Here is an 18,434-nt window from a genome sequence, read left to right on the forward strand (position 1 = left end):
ACGAAGGAGCATTCTGAAGGGAATTTGCTCATGAGAAGACAAACTGATAAGCTAGGTTAAAGCAGGAGTACAGTAATGAAAGATGAGCAGAGAAGGAGGCCAAGAGTGCCAAAGATAGTTTAAATTTGTCACCACTGGTCTGGAGTGGGGAATCACCAGTCCACCTGTCAGGCCCAGCAGCTCTTGGCCAGCTCCTAGTCAGCCGTGGAGCAAGAATGGAGAGGTGATGACCCTGCTTTGCCTAGAGTCTGAAATGTCATATGTCCATCCCCTCAAAGGCTAGGGATTCCAAGGTTTGAAGGACTAACTTTTTGAAACATTGTAAAAAGAGATGTATATTTTACTTTTATTGGAGGGAGTTTTTCTACTTTCCAGTAACATCTCTGTTCAAACTTTAAAGTAGGAACTTTTTGTAGGTATAGCAGTTATTATAAGTCCTTTATTAACTGAGACCCACCTCAACCTCATACACACACACATACACACACACACTATTGTGAGGTAGATTTTGTTTCAAGTTTCTAAGGGCCTTTATGTGTTTATCTGCATCTATGACTTTGTCTTTCTGCCTTCTTTTGGGGTTTTCTTTGGTTCCCTCTGTTCCTGGGTCTCCAACTCCCTCTAATCTGAGTTCCTCAAGGCAAGAATGAATTTATTTTTGTATCCTAGCCGTATCCTTAGTTTCCACCACAGGAAAAAATGTTTATATTTGTTTATGTAGCAACAAATTGAATGCAGAAGCAGATATGAGAATCCAGTCAAGCATTAAGCAGATTTCCAAAAATGTGTAACAGTGCCAATTGTCAGATTTATTGTTGTTGTTCTTTTGGTAAAAGTTAGTTTTCATAAATGAATAAAATAAAAATATTTATAAATATTTTGACTAAATTATTCCCCCACTTCCTATTTGCTTTGCTTTTCTCCTCAGTCTCTTTAATTCTTAAATTACAAAACTGAATACTATTCTGTTTCCCATATTTAAAAGCATAATATTATCTAAAATTCTTCACCACACTGAAACTATTTTTTAGATTCTGTTTTGATAGAAAAAAAAAACAAAACACTTCTGTCTTAGGTCCTAGGGAGTCACTACAGGTATAGATGTACATTGGTGACCTGTACGTGGTGACCCTAGAGGAACCCATACTGTCCTGTATATGCATGAAGCCTTGATGGGAAAGCGTGTATGCATGTGGCACCTTGGAGTGTGAGTGCAGGAAAGTACTAACAGGGTCAAGTAAAGTCATTTGTTTATTTATTTTTAAATTAATTTATTTTAGTTGGAGGCTAATTACTTTACAATATTGTAGTCGTTTTTGCCAAACATTGACATGAATCAGCCATGGGCGCACATGTGTTCCCCATCCAGAACCCCCCTCCCACCTCCCTCCCCATCCCATGCCCCAGGGTCATCCCAGTGCACCAGCCCTGAGCACCCTGTCTCATGCATCAAACCTGGACAGGTGATCCACTTCACATATGATAATATATATGTTTCAATGCTACCCTCTCAGATCATCCCACCCTTGCCTTCTTGCACAGAGTCCAAAAGACTGTTCTTTACATCTGTGACTCTTTTGCTGTCATCAGCAAATAGGGTCATCATTACCATCTTTCTAAATTCCATATATATGCATTAGTATATTGTATTAGTGTTTTTCTTTCTGACTTCATTCTGTATAATAGGTTCCAGTTTCATCCACCTCATTAGAACTGATTCAAATGCATTCTTTTTAATGGCTAATACTCCATTGTGTATATGTACCACAGCTTTCTTATCCATTCGTCTGCCGATGGACATCTAGGTTGCTTCCATGTCCTGGCTATTGTAAACAGTGCTGCGATGAACATTGGGGTACATGTCTCTTTCAGATCTGATTTCCTCGGTGTGTATGCCCAGCAGTGGGATTGCTGGGTCGTATGGCAGTTCTATTTACAGTTTTTTAAGGAATCTCCACACTGTTCTCCATAGTGGCTGTACTAGTTTGCATTCCCACCAACAGTGTAAGAGGGTTCCTTTTTCTCTGCACCCTTTCCAGCATTTATTGTTTGTAGACTTTTTGATAGCAGCCATTCTGACTGGCGTGAGATGTTACCTTATTGTGGTTTTGATTTGCATTTCTCTGATAATGAGTGATGTTCAGCATCTTTTCATGTGTTTGTTAGCCATCTGTATGTCTTCTTTGGAGAAATGTCTGTTTAGTTCTTTGGCCCATTTTTTGATTGGGTTGTTTATTTTTCTGGAATTGAGCTGCAGGAGCTGCTTGTATATTTTTGAGATTAATTCTTTGTCAGTTGCTTCGTTTGCTGTTACTTTCTCCCATTCTGAATGCTGTCTTTTCACCTTGCTTATAGTTTCCTTCATTGTGCAAAAGCTTTTAAGTTTAATTAGGTCCCATTTGTTTATTTTGCTTTTATTTTTATTACTCTGGGAGGTGGGTCATAGAGGATCCTGCTGTGATTTATGTCAGAGAGTGTTTTGCCTACGTTTTCCTTTAGGAGTTTATAGTTTCTGGTTTATGTTTAGATCTTTAATCCATTTTGAGTTTATTTTTGTGTATAGTGTTAGAAAGTGTTCTAGTTTCATTCTTTTACAAGTGGTTTACCACTTTTCCCAGCACCACTTGTTAAAGAGATTGTCTTTTCTCCATTGTATATTCTTGCCTCCTTTGTCAAAGATAAGGTGTCCATAGATGCATGGATTTATCTCGGGGCTTTCTATTTTGTTCCATTGATCTATATTTCTGTCTTTGTGCCAGTACCATACTGTCTTGATGGCTGTAGCTTTGTAGTATAGTCTGAAGTCAGGCAGGTTGATTCCTCCAGTTCCATTCTTTTTAAGATTGCTTTGGCTATTCGAGGTTTTTTGTATTTCCATACAAATTGTGAAATTATTTATTCTAGTTCTCTGAAAAATACCATTGGTAGCTTGATAGGGATTGCATTGAATCTATAGATTGCTTTGGGTAGTATACTCATTTTCACTATATTGATTCTTCCGATCCATGAACATGGTATATTTCTCCATTTATTTGTGTCCTCTTTGATTTCTTTCACCAGTGTTTTATAGTTTTCTATATATAGGTCTTTTGTTTCTTTAGGTAGATTTATTCCTAAGTATTTTATTCTTTTTGTTGCAATGGTGAATGGAATTGTTTCCTTAATTTCTCTATTTTTCTCATTGTTAGTGTATAGGAATGCAAGGGATTTCTGTGTGTTAATTTTATATCCTGCAACTTTACTATATTCATTGATTAGCTCTAGTAATTTTCTGGTGATCTTTAGGGTTTTCTATGTAGAGCACATGTCATCTGCAAACAGTGAGAGTTTTACTTCTTCTTTTCTAATCTGGATTCCTTTTATTTTTCTTCTCTGATTGCTGTGGCTTAAACTTCCAAAACTATGTTGAATAGTAGTGGTGAGAGTGGGCACCCTTGTCTTGTTCCTGACTTTAGGGGAAATGCTTTCAATTTTTCACCATTGAGGATGTTTGCTGTGAGTTTATCATATATGGCTTTTATTATATTGAGGTATGTTCCTTCTATTCCTGCTTTCTGGAGGGTTTTTATCATAAATGGATGTTGAATTTTGTCAAAGGCTTTCTCTGCATCTATTGAGATAATCATATGGGTTTTAGCTTTCAATTTGTTAATGTGGTGTATCACATTGATTGATTTGCAGATATTAAAGAATCCTTGCATCCCTGGGATAAAGTCCACTTGGTCATGATCTTTTTAATATGTTGTTGAATTCTGTTTGCTAGAATTTTGTTAAGGATTTTTGCATCCATGTTCATCAGTGATATTGGCCTGTAGTTTTTTCTTTTTGTGTGTGTGTGTGTGGCATCTTTGGTTTTGATATTAGGGTGATGGTGGCCTCATAGAATGAGTTTGGAAGTTTACCCTCCTCTGCAGTTTTCTGGAAGAGTTTGAGTAGGATAGGTGTTAGCTCTTCTTTAAATTTTTGATAGAATTCAGCTGTGAAGCTGTCTAGTCCTGGGCTTTTGTTTGTTCGAAGATTTCTGATCACAGTTTCAATTTCCATGCTTATGATAGGTCTGTTAAGATTTTCTATTTCTTCCTGGTTCAGTTTTTGAAAGTTATACTTTTCTAAGAAATTTGTCCATTTCTTCCAAGTTGTCCATTCTATTGGCATATAGTTGCTGATAGTAGTCTCTTATGAGCCTTTGTATTTCTGTGTTGCCTGTTTTGATTTCTCCATTTTCATTTCTAATTTTGTTGATTTGATTCTTCTCCCTTTTTTCTTGTTGAGTCTGGCTAATAGTTTGCCTATTTTATTTATCTTCTCAAAGAACCAGCTTTTAGCTTTGTTGATTTCATTTATTTATTTAAATGTCATCAAATTGAGGAAAGAAGTTGGCTTATTCATCAAAAGTTGGTAAAACTAGAGGACCCAGGTCATAATACAGCTCCAATTATACATTAAACACCCCTATGGTTAAATAAACTATAATGAGTAATTTTTTTTTCCTGAACCATAGATATTGGCTTTTTTTTTCCCCAGAGAAAAGAAAAAGAAGCTACTAGCAATTATTGCTTGGCCTCCTACTGTGTATAAATACTAATGCTACCTCATTTATTCCTCAGTACATCTTTGTGAAACAGATGTTATTTTATGGAAACTGGGCTTCAGAACGACTAAGTCATTGGTTTTTGAAATTGTTTTATTTCAACCCACAATAAGAAATCAATTTTTAAATCACGACCATTGAAGAGCACATAGACATGGTCTTCACTGAAATAAGTTTCAGGAAGTGATATGCAATTACCCTACTATATGCAATGCACATTGATACTTTCTACTCTATTTTACTTTTTAAAAGTTATTTTATCTTTTGGTCGTGGCACAAGGCATATGGAATCTTAGTTCCATGACCAGGGATTGAACCCCCTGCCACCCCCCTGCATGGGCAGCATGGAGTTTTAACTACTGGATCACTGGGGAAGTCCCTGTTTCACTTTTTAAATACATTTAGCTTTGCATACTGCTAAATTAGTTTCACAACCGACTACAGAGTTGCCATCTGTTTTTGAATCTGTTTTAAAAAACTGGACTAAATAATGTTCAAAATCCTATAGAAAGTGGTAAACTGAACTCATGCTCTTTCTGGTAAATGCCTCTTCACAAACATGTTTTAATACTATATATATATATATATATATATATATATAGTATATCGTATTATATATATATATCGGAGAAGGCAATGGCACCCCACTCCAGTACTCTTGCCTGGAAAATCCCATGGACGGAGGAGCCTGGTGGGCCGCAGTCCATGGGGTCGCTAAGAGTCGGACACGACTGAGCAACTTCACTTTCACTTTTCACTTTCATGCATTGGAGAAGGAAATGGCAACCCACTCCAGTGTTCTTGCCTGGAGAATCCCGGGGATGGGGGAGCCTGGTGGGCTGCCATCTATGGGGTCGCACAGAGTCGGACACGACTGAAGCGACTTAGCAGCATATATATATATATATATATATATATATATAAAATTAGCTTTACCGCATAAGATGGAACCAGCAGAATGATCCTAGACAAAGCAGGAATAGGCCTACTGATGAACCATGAGACAAAACACACAGACAAATATATAATGATATTAATTCCCCCGTTTAGCATGTTAGTCAATGTGGTATTTACTTTTTTTTGTTGTTTTTAAGAAAATTGACTGTTGCCTACAAAAGTTAACAATACATTCATTTATTTGAGGCCACAGACTAGACATAGAGTTTACCTTGGTTTAATAGCAAAAGATTATTTCAAGTTTTAGTAAGTAACAAATTTTTATTTCTGACTTACTTTATGCTAAGGCTAAAATGAAAAAAGACAACAATGGGACTGGGGAACAGGGTATTGGGGAGAGAATAAGGAATAGTAGAGAGGAAGCAGTAGGCAGTCCCCAAAACCTTCGTTTAGCCCTTCATCTAACCAACTGAAGACTTCCTGACCAAGAGAAGAATAACTTGTTTCATGTTAGATTTTTAAAATATTAGGGTAAAAATATAAAATAGGCTACTTAAAACCCCTATAACATTCATGTAAATCTTAAAATCACCCAGTGGTCTGGTCTCCTAAAGTGAATGGATATATCCCCAAACCCAATCGTGGTGAGGGCACTGTTCCCTTGGAAGCTTCTATCGTATCACCAGTGGTTTACTTTTCTGTATGCCTATCACCTCCAACTTGTTAGCAACCTGGTCCAGTCCCTCATCTCCTCCCACATGGACAATGGCAACAGCTGTCTGGAGGGTTCTTTTTTACTTCAGTTCCTCCATCCTCTAATGCAAACTTCGTATCTTTCATTCATTCAATCAATGGATTACTTTCAATTCCATCACTGGATAACTTTTACCCATTCATTCAACTGTTGTGTGTTTTTCTTCCAGTTGATTTCTCTCTCTTGTTCATACATAACCTTTCTGCCGAACAGGTCTTTTTACTGGGTTAGACTGCCATGTCCTTACTCACATCCCACATCCTCAAACTCCTGCTTTTCCTGGAATGACTTTTTTTTTTTTAATCTACTTAAGCTCTACTTAAAGGCTTAACTCAAGGCTACCTTTTCCAAGAAGCCTTCCCAAATTACTCAATCTCTTTGAATTTACAGCTCTTAGGCAGCAGAATGGGTATCATGATTCAGTTCTTTGTATCATGTCTTCTGTTGTTCTGTCCTTGCTTTATGAGTTGGCCTTGTCCTACTCACCTCTACTAGCAAGTCATTTCTGATCCCTGTCTATTTCTCTGGGCTCCCACCACTCTCTGTGCTTACTGCTAACATAACTCACACTGTGCTGAAATCATTATTGACTTAAGGATAGTGCTAAGTCAGCTAGCTTCCAACAAGTGCAGAGCTCTTAACAAGAAGGAAAATGCCAAAACTACAGTAATGGACTTCTACTTCTGGCAGCATGGAGGAGAGAAAGGGCTCTCTCATAGAATACCACTGGATCCTGGATAAATTACAGTAAACATGTTTGTCACGCTCATCAGAAAGTAGAAGAGATCACTAAAGGAAGGGGAAAAAATAACACTGAGCTGAATCCTTATGCAGAATGAGTAACATGCAGCAGAAGAAGCAGGTTTGCTCTGGGGACAAATGCTAGTATCAGTATCATTAACAGAGGCTAAACCCTGGGCCCAGCCAAAGCAGGGGAGAAAATCTGGGACTCCTGAGTTAAATCAGGACTCCTGAAAGGTTAACACAGTCCCAGGTAAGGAGCACCCTTTGTCACCTGGCAGAAACAAGTGCAAATTCTCTCTGGAGGAAAGTACCCCCAATTTAGGCCCACTGGATTTCCTTAGATTAACAAAATAGGAGCTCAAAATCCAAAAATACAAAATATACCAGGGAACAAGCTGCTATGGGAAAATCAGCAGAAATCAACAGAACAGGTAGATATCCAAGGTAAGTTACAGAATATAAAATTGTTGTTCAGTTACTAAGTTGAGTCTGACTCTTTGTGAACCCATGGACTGTAGCCTGCCAGACTCCTCTGTCCATGGGAATTTCCAGGCAAGAATACTGGAGTGGGTTGCCGTTTTCTTCACCAGGAGATCTTCCTAACCGAGGGATCGAACCTGCATCTCCTGCATTGGCAGGCAGATTCTTTACTACTGAGCCACCTGGGAAGCCCCAGAATATAAAAATAACAATCCTGACAAACTTCAAAGAACTGCTATCACAGAGACCACATTTCCTGAGCACAAATGATCAAACTGAAAATTAGTATCAAAAAGATAAAATTTTAAATAGCTAGATTTTGGAAATTTAGAAAACTTTTCTAAATCACGAATCCAAAAAGTCATAAAGGTAATTTAAATATTCTTAGAACTAAGTAATAAATACTTTTAAACAGAAAAATGTGGAGAATATAGGGAAGTGAGTCCTTGAAAACTTATAGAAAATAACACAACTTGAAAATTAATTAGATAAAAATTAAGATGTACAAGTACATAAAATTAAAGAAAGCAGAAGGAAATACCACAGATAACATCCATAATTAGTGAAGTAGAAAACAAATATTTGTGGCTTCCCTTATAGCTCAGTTGGTAAAGAATCCACCTGCAATGCAGGAGACCCCGGTTTAATCCCTGGGTCAGGAAGATCCCCTGGAGAAGGGATAAGCTACCCACTCCAGTATTCTTGGGCTTCCCTTGTGGCTCAGCTGGTAAAGAATCCACCTGCAATGTGGGGGACCTGGGTTTGATCCCTGGGTTGGGAAGATCCCCTGGAGAAGGGAAAGGCTACCCACTCCAGTATTCTGGCCTAGAGAATTCCACGGACCGTATAGTTCATGGGGTCACAAAGAGTTGATATAAAAGAACATAAAATTAAATCTAAAGAAAGCAGAAGGAAATACCACAGATAACATCCATAATTAATGAAGTAGAAAACAAATATTTAAGGGAGAGTATCAACAAAGCCCAGAATGGCAGCTAAATCAAACAAGTAAAACAAATTTCTGGTGTAGTTGGTCAAAGGGGAAAAAAAGAAGGCACAAGTAAACAGGAGAAATGAAAAGGAGGACACGACCACCCAGGGAGCAAAGGAGAAAAAGAACATGGAAGGAATTTCATTAAAAATAAATGATGTAAAATGCACAAAACTCTAGAAAAACACTTTACCTAAATTGACTCAAGAAGAAATAGAAAGCCCAAATAGCCTATAATTATTAAATAAATTGAAATTAAGATGTTTCCCACAAAGAAAGGCCAGGCTCAAATGGCTTACCAAGTAAGTTTTATCAAACGATCAAAGGATGGTTCAGTTCAATCTAATATAAACGTTTTTAGAGAATGAGACAAGAGGGAACAGTTTCCAACTCAGAGGGTGTACAGACCAAAGGAATCATCTCAGAAGCCTTAGAAAGCTTACTAAAAACAAAGGCACTAACCTGTACAAGAATGTTAGTAGCAGCATTATTTATAACTGCAAAAAACTGGGAACAACCCAAATGTCCATTGACATGGATAAATTGTGGTTTATGCACTTGCAATATTATATAGATAAAAATGAGCGAGTAATAGCTATCTACAACATGGATGAATCTTAGAAATAATGTTATGTGGGGAAAAAAAAGCAAACCACAGGGGAGTATTAGAGAATAAAATTTTGTAAAGCTAAAAAGCAAAACCATTTTTAAAGGGTATATACATAAATGGAAAGGATATATATATATATATATGTATGTATGTATATATTGCAGGTAGTTAATAAACACAAAATTAAAGATAGTGGTGACCTCTAGGGAGAGCCAGGAGCATAGGTTAGGGGAAGAACACGAGAAATTCAGTAGTATTTCTAATGTTTTAATGTACAAATTGGGTGATGAGTCATTTAGTTATTATGCTTCATAACTTATTCACGTTAAATATATTCTTTATAGATATCAAACATTACATATAATTTTTAAAAATCTGCAATGGTGGAAATAAAGGAACAAATGAATGAAGGCTCCCTGAAAGAAAATGGAGAATCCCTGATGGAAGCTACCCTATGCAGAAGATAAAGTAGGTCCTTAATTAATGTTGGTTGGTTTACTGCTTTTCCCAAATATATACCTGAATTCCTTTCCTACTGGTGCTCCCAGATAGGCAAGGTACCTTCCATACACACAGCCTAAACCCACAATCCCGGTCCAGCTAAGTCCTGACACTTACATGACAAGAGACTGACACCTGGTGGATACAGAGTGAATTTAATAAAATGACTAGGGAGTAAACCTCACTCTACTTGGTGAAAGAGGCAGTAGAGTGAAGCATTGAGAATGAGGAGAAAACTAAAATTCAGAAAGAGGAGAATGAAGGATACCCATCTCTGAGAAGGAGGTGGAAGAAAAAGGGGGATTGTTATCCAAATGAGACTAAAGAGCTAGTCTCCAAATGAGAAAGATTTCCCTCTCATTCCCTGAGACCAGAATAAGAGGAAAAGAGGTTACAGCTGCTGTAAGGAAAATTCAAATCTATCTGGAAAAAAAGGAAGGAAGATAACTGGTCTCAGCCTAGCAAGCTAAAACCACACCTACTTCATAGCAGTGGCCAGGTGTCAGGTGACTCCCCGGGAACTCCCCACTCCCAGTCCCCATTGAGGAATCTATGTGATTCTAAGGAAGCTGATCCTGCCTTTTTTTTTCAAAAGGTACAGGCCATGATGTAGCGTAAATAAGCAAATTAGCATTTATTATACCAATCTCCTGCCCACAGTCACTGGCTAGGGATGGGTGTGTGACCCAGGCTGACCTCACCGAAGTGAATCTTAGGGCTATTGCTAGGATTCCTGGCACAAAGATGCCCTCTCTTTCTGGCTGGACATGAGAGAGGAAACATGGAATCCCAGGAGTGCTGGCAGCCATGAGGTGGACCAGGCTTAAGATGATCCTACAGAAGGTAGGGGGGAAAATCAATCAGGTATTCAGAGACTTACGGAGTCACTGGATCAGCTTTACCTGGAGTTGGCCCTACCTCTGGACTTGCCAGTCACATGAGCCAATAAATCTTTGTTTTTAAGCCAGTCTGAGTTAGGTTTTCTATGATTTAAAACCAAAAGACTCCAAGCCTAGGCATTCATCGTATTTCATCCCTATATTCCCACAAGATAGTGCAGGGATCCAGGAGAGGGGTCACTACAGATTAGTGACTCTAAAGCCAAGGGGACTGAGCTGGAAAGGTGAGAGGCAAAAATCAGGCACTATGTAAGACAGGGTGCCTCAGCTGTCTATACAGAAGAGAATGAAGAGCCAAGTGAGAAGCAAGTGCAAAGAAGGGCCTCTTCTAGGCAGCCAGGTAGAGTTAACATAGGGCTATAAACACTCCTTCCCACATACCTATCATGGGGGTGCCGCTTTGGGGTCTTTCCGCTCATGGGGAATGGAGCTCGGAAGCACATGCCCCTTTAAGTCTTTATTACCCTGTGCGGAGGTGTCTACTTCTCCCCTGACCAAATGAAGAGCCTCCTTTTGGCTTCTACTGCCCCTGATGACGCTCACTTTGGGGGTGACAGGAGGAATTTTATCTTCTGCTTCTTTGGCATGACGGGAACTGGGGCCCCTTCCTCCTTTGGAAACAGCGCCATCCTCCTGACCTTGGGCAAGCACCCCCTTCTCAGCCTCTCCTACTGGCCCTGGCCCCCCTGATCCTCCAGCTGAGTTGCTCTCCCCTCCAGAGGCCCATGCCTCCCGTGGTAACCTTGAGGACTGGGCTGAGTCCACAGCAGCTGCTGACTTGTCGGGGGTAGAATTCCTTTCCCTACTTCCACCTGATTTTTTTCGAGGGCGCCCCCGTTTTCTTTTGGCATCACTTCCTATATCGTCTAGATCCTGCTTTGTGGCTTTAGCTGGTGGGTCCTGCCCACTGGCTTCGCTCACAGGCACTTCAGCTGTCCTCTTGACACCTTTGTCATGGGGTCCCAGGTCACCCCCTATGCCCACTTCCCTGTTCTCTGCACTCCTTGGCTGAGCGAGCCCCCCAGGGGGAGCTTGCCCAGGCCCAGGTCCAGGTCCAGGCAAAGCAGGAACCGTTGGTAAGATCATGTTAATGATGGGAACAGCTGCTTGGGGTCCCCCAGCCCTACTGGGCAGAGGCAGTGCAGCCATTTTCAGAGTGCCTGAAGAAAGTTTGGGGGCCAAGATGGGTGGAGAGACTCGGATTGGCGGGATAAGTGAGCGAGGGGCCCGGGGGAGGAGCAGAGGCAGCCGTGCCACTAGGGCATTAACCTGTGGGTTATTGGCTACTGGCGCCGGGCTCTCCGCTACACTCTTCTTTCGCTCTCCACGTGCAGAGGGGCCAGCCCCAGCTCGGGGGTCTAGCTCTTTAGGAGGCTAAAAAGTAAAGAGAAGAACACAGTAAGTGGGAAGACTGGACAATGGAGGGAATATAGGAACAGGACGTGAAAAAGTACTGAACCCACTGGGCGAAGGGTGTACTACACCCCCAGCCCAGGGGAGTAAGGTCAAGGGCATCAGCTTCCTCACCTGGACCTGTCTCTCTGGTCTCTTATGAGAACCACCCTCCAGGTTCTCTACCCCGTTCTTGGATTTAGATGACCGTTCCCGAGGGGCATGTTCGTCCTCTTCTGCGGAGGTGCCAGAAAAGGAAAAGCGGTGAGGAAGGAACAGAATGGAGGAGGGAGGTGATTCTGACTGGTAGAGAGGCAGGAGAAAGAGGTGGGCTAAGGCATGTCTGGGAAGGGTCTCTAGGAACAGAAGGTGTCTCTCTCCTCATTTATGTGGGAGAGCCTTTAAGCTTGAAAGTGGCTGAAGGGTTCTCTGAACGTAATACAGGGTCCACCCACCAGCGAGTCCCACAGTTTTGAGCACATGGGCGTGTGCAGATCGGGCAGAGATGAGATGCTGCTGTAGCAGGAAGCGGGCAACCTCAACGATGGAACTGAAGGACCGTTTCAGGATTCGCTCAGCCCAGTCACAGGTCAAGGCACAGGCTGCTTCTACCAGCTCATCCCGAGGCGCTGGGGTTACTTCTGGGCCCATTTCTGGCTAAACAGGGGAAGGACACACCCAATTACACTGTGAACAAAGGCCCCTGCGCCCCTCTCAGGCACCAATGTTGACCATAAGACCAGACTAGGGATGGCAGTAGCTTCTATCATGCCATCCCAGAAACCCCCAAATTCTCTTTCTCCTCTGCCTCAGCCATAGAGTAGGCAGAAGGGCATATCCTATAGGCTGAGAAACTGTGCCAAACGACCTAGGCTGTGTCAGGCCTCAAAACACCTCCCAAAGTCCTCTGCCATCTACTTTGGGGAGAAGAGTGCAGTCGGAGGGTTGTTACTTACACTCTCAGAGCCCTTTAGGTCAAGTCCGGGCAAGGGCGGCATAGATACCAAGGTCTTCCTTCGTATGCCACTGTAGCAATATCTGACATAAGTTAAGGGGTAACCAACACACTGGAGGTCCCCATGTAGGAAGGTTGGGCTGTTTCCACTTCCAGCTCTTCACATCCTCACCCTAAGGTTCTTTCCCCAGGTCCTCCAGCCCACCCTCTCCAGTCAAGGATACTTGGACTGGCCCCGGCCACCAAGCCTTCGGGCCTTGATGTCAGGGAAGATCTCTCTGATGATTTTGCCAAAGTTGGCTGTGCTGAGCGGGCGGCAACACGCGAGGCTCTCGCAGTACTTCCTGAGCAAGGCAGGGACAGAGAGGGAAGAACACTCAGAGAAGAAGGGTGGGTTCAGAGGGTCCCTGGGAATCAAGGTTGGGAGACCCTTGAAGTCCGGCTCCATCGAGGCAGGGGCCTCTCCAGGGAGGAGGGGGTAGTCCTAGGCCCACCTCCCCAGCCCCCATACACCCCCTCCCATCCACCCACCGATAGGCATCATAAACACTTTGTTTTGGCAGGCAGGTGTCGGTATGCTCCTCTAGGTGGTTGCGGATCCACCTGTAAGCATACATGTACTCCTCGTTGCTGAGTGTACTTGGCTCTGAGCTGCAAGAGAAATAAGAGAGACAAGTATTGCCAACATCCCAACAGTTGCCCTGGTTCCATCCAGATTATCACCTCAGTAGGGCTGGACTGAATCAGTGCATCCAGAATTCACCTTTCTCTGGTAAACCAAGGCAGGACAGCAACTTTTATTCCCGACTAAGGAGAGCTGTTATGAGTATTCCTATTCACCAAGCCCTTTTTAAGGGAGCCTTTCTTTTTTTTTTTTTTTTAAGTTTTTATTGAATTTGTTACAATACTGCTCCTGTTGTTTACGTTTTGGTCAGGAATCATGTGGGATCTTAGCTCCCCAACCAGGGATTGAAACCGCACCCCCTGCATTGGAAAGTGAAGTCTTAACCACTAGACCACCAGGGACCACCCCTAGGGAGCCTTTCTTTAAAAATAAGCACCTCTGATATCTAAAATTCCAGCACCAAACCTACCTTTTGTCTCCAGTACTGGGCCCTGAGGGGAGCTGAAGGTAGAGATACAGCTTGTCATTGTCTGAGAATTTCTGTACATCTTGCTGAGGTAGGGAGTAACAGAGAGGTAGGAAAAATTATAAGGCCAAGAAATACCCAAGGTAGGACCCTCTGATCCTTACTAAACAGTCTAGCTGAGTGAGTGAGTGTCAGGCTGACAAAGGACCTTAGAAATGATTTAAGGCTAGGAGCCCTTAAGGATTACCAAGGTGAGAAGGGTAGTGGAGGGGATCAGCTCTGATTTTATCTCTACTGGGCTTCTCCACAAGAGGTCACAGAGATGAAGTGAGATGCTCAAGGTCAAAGCGATAACAAGTTGTAAAGCCAATTATCTTCTGACAGGGCAGACAGCACTGACTCCCTGACTCCCTTGCATGAATCTTTCTAACCCATATCCTCACCATCTTCATCCCCCCCACCAATGCCATCTCTCTTGCCTTCTTCCGCAAATACTCACCAGGATCCCCTCTACTTTGTTCTGCACGGCCTTGCTGTAGAGAAGAGGAAAAAGCTGGAGGTCATACAAAAGATTTCTCCCCATCCCTGTGGCTGACTGCTAGGGAGAGGAAGGGGTCTGAAAAGCCTAGCAGGTGCTCAAGAACTGCTACCATGATGAAAATCTCCCCTGGTCAGATGCACTCACGTGGGGAGGTGCAGGTCATCCAATACAGAGGAAGAGAAGTGCTATAGGGATCTATACCCAGGTCTGAAACAAAGTTTAGAGATGGTGATGAGTACTTACGAAATGGTACCTCGGAGCCTCTGAAGAAGGGTGGTGGGTTCCCCCGCCTCAGCACTACCTGAGGAAGTCCTTCCCCCAGTCTTTGGGCTCTTAGCATCAGGTTCATCTTCTGCCATCCTGGCATGAGGGCTAGAGTTGAGAGAAGACAGGACAAGATTTAACAAGATTTTCCTTCCCCGCTGGAGGTCCCAGGGCACTCCTCACCTCTCTACCCAGAAAGGCAGAAAAACAGAAAGAAAGCCTCCGAATTTCCCCAGTGGTCTTTTTCTATAATTTGCCTTCTACAAAAATTAGAAATTATTCCATTACTTCTCCAGGCCCATATATACCCAAAGAGATCTTTGCCATTTCCATTCTATCTGCCCCACCTTTCTGCAGTCTCCTAAATGTGGAAAACTGTAAAGGAAGAGATACGGGGGACTGGGAATCCACGTTAGAGAGAAATTTTCCTTTCTGCCTCTAACCCCATACTACCCTCCTTTCCCTCAACCACCACCACAGGATAAAGTTGTCTAATTCTCTAATATACTCCTCACCACTGAATTTGCCTGGGAGGTCAGAAAGGATACGAACAGTTTCTGCCCTTCCAGGCTTGGAAAAAACTGGGCCCAACTTCTCATTACTTAATCTCGCCACGGCTTCCCCCGCAGCTCCCCCTCCCCACGTCGCCGGCCCCTACGTCATCGCCCTCACCTCCCCTCCCGACGCGCGCCCCCACTCTCTCCCTTCCCCCTCCATTCAATCCCGCGTTGCTGCAAAGTAGGGGGTTCAGGGTAGCGGAATTCCTGTGCTGGGCGTAGAAAACCCGGTTGCGGGAAAGGGGGGGTCCTAGATTCGGGGCACGTGCACATGGGTGAAGAAGCAGTTGAAAATACAGCCAAAATCTTGTCTGCTCTCCTCCCAACTCATATTGCCCCCTCCCTACCTTTGAACAGTCACCTTCCAAAACAACCAACAATAAAGGTAAGGGAGAAAGAGAAACTACCTCGTAGCCACCTTCACTCCAGCCCAGCCCCACGATCCTGGCCCAGCGGGCTCGTGCGTTGCTTTATTTCCTTTTTTCTGAATGGCTGGAACGGCCCCGATCTGCCTAGATACTCGGACGGCCTGCTCTACGATTGGTCGTTGCTGCCACCCGGAGACAGAAGGCGCCGGGCTCGCACCGGCAGCCGCTAAAATCTGCCTGGTAACAGAATCTGATTGGTCAATAGGGGAGGGAAAATCCAAAGTTGGTCTTATTTGAGTCAAGAGGGGGAAGTCCGGGTTAGGTTTCGGTTAAAACTGGGGTCGGTTGGGACTGCCGGTCCCAAGAGGTTCTTCTCTTAAAGGGACCGCAGGACGAAAGACCGGACGCTCTCCTCCTTTTGAAGCTTTCTTTGCCTTCTCCTTCCGTGTTTCAGTTTTGACTTCGGGCGTCAGAGCTACTGGAAGAAAAGATTCAATGGATGATAAAATAGCTAGAAAATTATAGGTAGCAGTGATGGAAGTCGCTGGAAACTCACATTACCAGCTTTTGATGAAAAACAAGTTGAACTATTCGCCCCTAGTCCCCACCACCCAACACGTGCTTGCAGACACTCAGAGGAAACCTGCAAGCCCGAGCTCACATTCCTCAACTGATGGAGGCCTCTTAACCTCAGCAGCTGTACCACATAAAGCTAAAGTGCCCTTAGTCTTCCTAGGTTTCCCGCAAGGTTTCCCGCAAGTACCTCGTTTCCTTCCAAAGAGTCGCTGCTGCTTTTGCATCCCCTTAGTTCTGCAGTTAGTGAATAATGGCATTTTGACTGACTCCCCCAAGGGGTGCTGAATTCCCACCTGGACTGTTTTGCTTCAGAGAACATTGTACTGAACGGTCAAGCGTCCCTCTCCCTTTTGGTTAAGGCTTTTTAAGGTCAGGAGTCTGATGAAAACAATGAACCTTCTGCCACGAAAATACAGGTACAGGCCAAGTGGTGCATCTAATTTAAGAGGTCACGGACTCAAGGTTAACCACCCTTTGAATGGATGAACAGTTTTTTGTTTTGCACAGCAGATACATTACACCCAAAACTATGTTTGTAGTCCTGTCCTGCAGTTCTCCAGTCTCATCATCATTGTGTTTTTGTAAAGAGGAGAGCAGTGTTGCCTCCTCATGTGTTCATGCAGCTCAGTCATTTTGACTCTTTGTGACCCCCCTGGACAGTAGCCCGTCAGTCTCCTCTGTCCAGGGAATTTTCCAGGCAAGAATACTGGAGTTGGTTGCCATTCCCTTCTCCATGGGATCTTCCCAACCCAGGGAAAGAACCCATGTCTCTGGGGTCTCCTGCAGTGGCAGGCAAATTCTTTACCACTGAGCCATCTGGGAAGCCTGAGTTTGTGATCATCGCCCTTTGCAGCCTGCATTTCCCTACTACTAGCTTTGGTGGGTCCTGGGGGAACAAACCCAGGGGACTGTGGAGTTGGGGAAATACAAATATACTGCCTAGAAGGTTTTCTAGTAACAGCTAAAATTTATTTGTTTATTGCGTGCCAGACACCAGACCGAATGTTAAATACCTTATTTTGAAGTAGGAATTATTGTTGCCTCCATTTTACAGACAAGGAAGCAGACTTGGAGAGGTGAAGGGACTTGTCCAGAGTTACATTGTAGTAAGTGCTGGAATCAGGATCCAAAGTCAGTCCCTCTGCCTTCAGAGCCCATTCTCTTGAATACTGCCCTAGATTGCATTTATACAGATTTTCAGGTGCTCATGTACAAATATGGGTATAGACTGATGGAAAGATACCCCAAACACCACTGTTTGGTATAAAGTGGAATGTAAAGCACTTTAAATGGAAAAAGAATTTGGGGTAAATTATGCTGGCTTACGAATTTCTTTTTTTTTTTTTAATAATCTTATTTATTTTTGGCTGCGCTGGGTCTTTGTTGCTGCATGGGCTTCTCATTGCTGTGGTTCTCTTGTTGCTGAGCAGGGGCTCTAGGGCACGTGGGCTCAGTAGCTGAGGTTCCCAGGCTCTAGAGCACAGGCTCAGTAGTTCTGGTGCACAGACTTAGTTGCTCTGAGGCATGTAGATCAGGGATTGAACCTGTGTCTCCTGCATTGGCAAGTGGATTCTATATCACTGAACCACTACGGAAGCCCTGGCTTAGGAATTTGAAGGTGGCAGAGAATAATCAGAACCTTTAGCAAAGGGAGGCAAAGTATCATAGCTGTGAAAGGGAAATTATTTTGACAGCACTGTAGAAAGGCCAGGTTGAGTCAGGAGGTGGGAAAGCTAGAGATGGGAAAAACAGGCAACTAAATATTTATGCCAAATTTCTGCCTAAGAGCTGAGGATACAAAGCTGAATAAGGTATAATAAGGTACTGTTGCAGGAAGGAAGCCAATTCCGACTCCATGTTGGAAACTGTTCCTTTGACTTGCTTTTATTATTATAATTATACTCAATGGCTTGCCTGGAGGACCCTGCCCCTCTGCTTGACTGTAAACTAAAGCCTTTCTTCATCTTATGGACAGATAGTTTGTCCCTGCCCACCTGTGAATAGAAGAGACTAACACACCCCATTTGAAGGCTGGACATTCCCTTGGAGATGTTTTACAAGACTGAAGACCCTTTCACTTTACTTCCCCACTGCATCTTCCTCTCTATTCTGCCTTTTGACTTTAGTTCCTCATTGCTTCTTTCTCTCTAATCTATAAAACAATCTGGCATCCAGACCCCAATAAGATGGTTATTTTGAGGCGCTAGCCTTGCCTCAACACCT

General features: G+C 43.0%; 1 protein-coding gene and 1 long non-coding RNA gene across 5 annotated transcripts; both read right to left on the bottom strand.

Annotated features, from left to right (window-relative positions):
- Window positions 1-5,709: 5,709 nt before the first annotated feature.
- On the bottom strand, window positions 5,710-15,713 carry RFX5 (regulatory factor X5). 4 transcript variants are annotated; one of them, XM_086392645.1, is made up of 10 exons: window positions 15,675-15,713; window positions 14,690-14,818; window positions 14,405-14,438; window positions 13,909-13,991; window positions 13,346-13,465; window positions 13,039-13,158; window positions 12,816-12,897; window positions 12,315-12,516; window positions 11,995-12,095; window positions 5,710-11,841 (listed from the first exon to the last, which is right to left on the bottom strand). In XM_086392645.1, the coding sequence occupies exons 2-10, from the start codon at window positions 14,803-14,805 to the stop codon at window positions 10,852-10,854; spliced, it is 1,848 nt and encodes a 615-aa protein (XP_086248771.1). In that variant the 5' UTR covers window positions 14,806-14,818; window positions 15,675-15,713; the 3' UTR covers window positions 5,710-10,851. The 4 variants fall into 4 exon arrangements, with proteins under 4 accessions (XP_086248771.1, XP_086248773.1, XP_086248772.1 ...); XM_086392647.1 differs by having other exon boundaries at window positions 15,615-15,713; XM_086392646.1 differs by lacking the exon at window positions 15,675-15,713 and adding an exon at window positions 15,226-15,385.
- Window positions 15,714-15,897: 184 nt separating this feature from the next.
- Window positions 15,898-16,298, bottom strand: LOC147376449 (uncharacterized). Its single transcript, XR_015161003.1, has 2 exons — window positions 16,197-16,298; window positions 15,898-16,110 (listed from the first exon to the last, which is right to left on the bottom strand). It is a non-coding gene; the product is annotated as an uncharacterized LOC147376449 (long non-coding RNA).
- Window positions 16,299-18,434: the final 2,136 nt, after the last annotated feature.

The sequence above is a fragment of the Bos grunniens genome, chromosome 3 (genome assembly GCF_055505025.1).
Source record: "Bos grunniens cultivar Pamir isolate PY7600 chromosome 3, Bosgru_T2T1.0, whole genome shotgun sequence".
Classification (NCBI taxonomy): domain Eukaryota; kingdom Metazoa; phylum Chordata; class Mammalia; order Artiodactyla; family Bovidae; genus Bos; species Bos grunniens.

Coding starts and splice junctions, on each gene's coding strand:
- RFX5 (XM_086392644.1), bottom strand. CDS start 15,309: ATGAGAAGTTGGGCCCAGTTTTTTCCAAGCCTGGAAGGGCAGAAACT. Junction 13,466..13,908: donor CCCAGTACTGGAGACAAAAG/GTAGGTTTGGTG, acceptor TTTCTCTTGCAG/CTCAGAGCCAAGTACACTCA. Junction 11,842..11,994: donor GACCAGAGAGACAGGTCCAG/GTGAGGAAGCTG, acceptor TTTACTTTTTAG/CCTCCTAAAGAGCTAGACCC.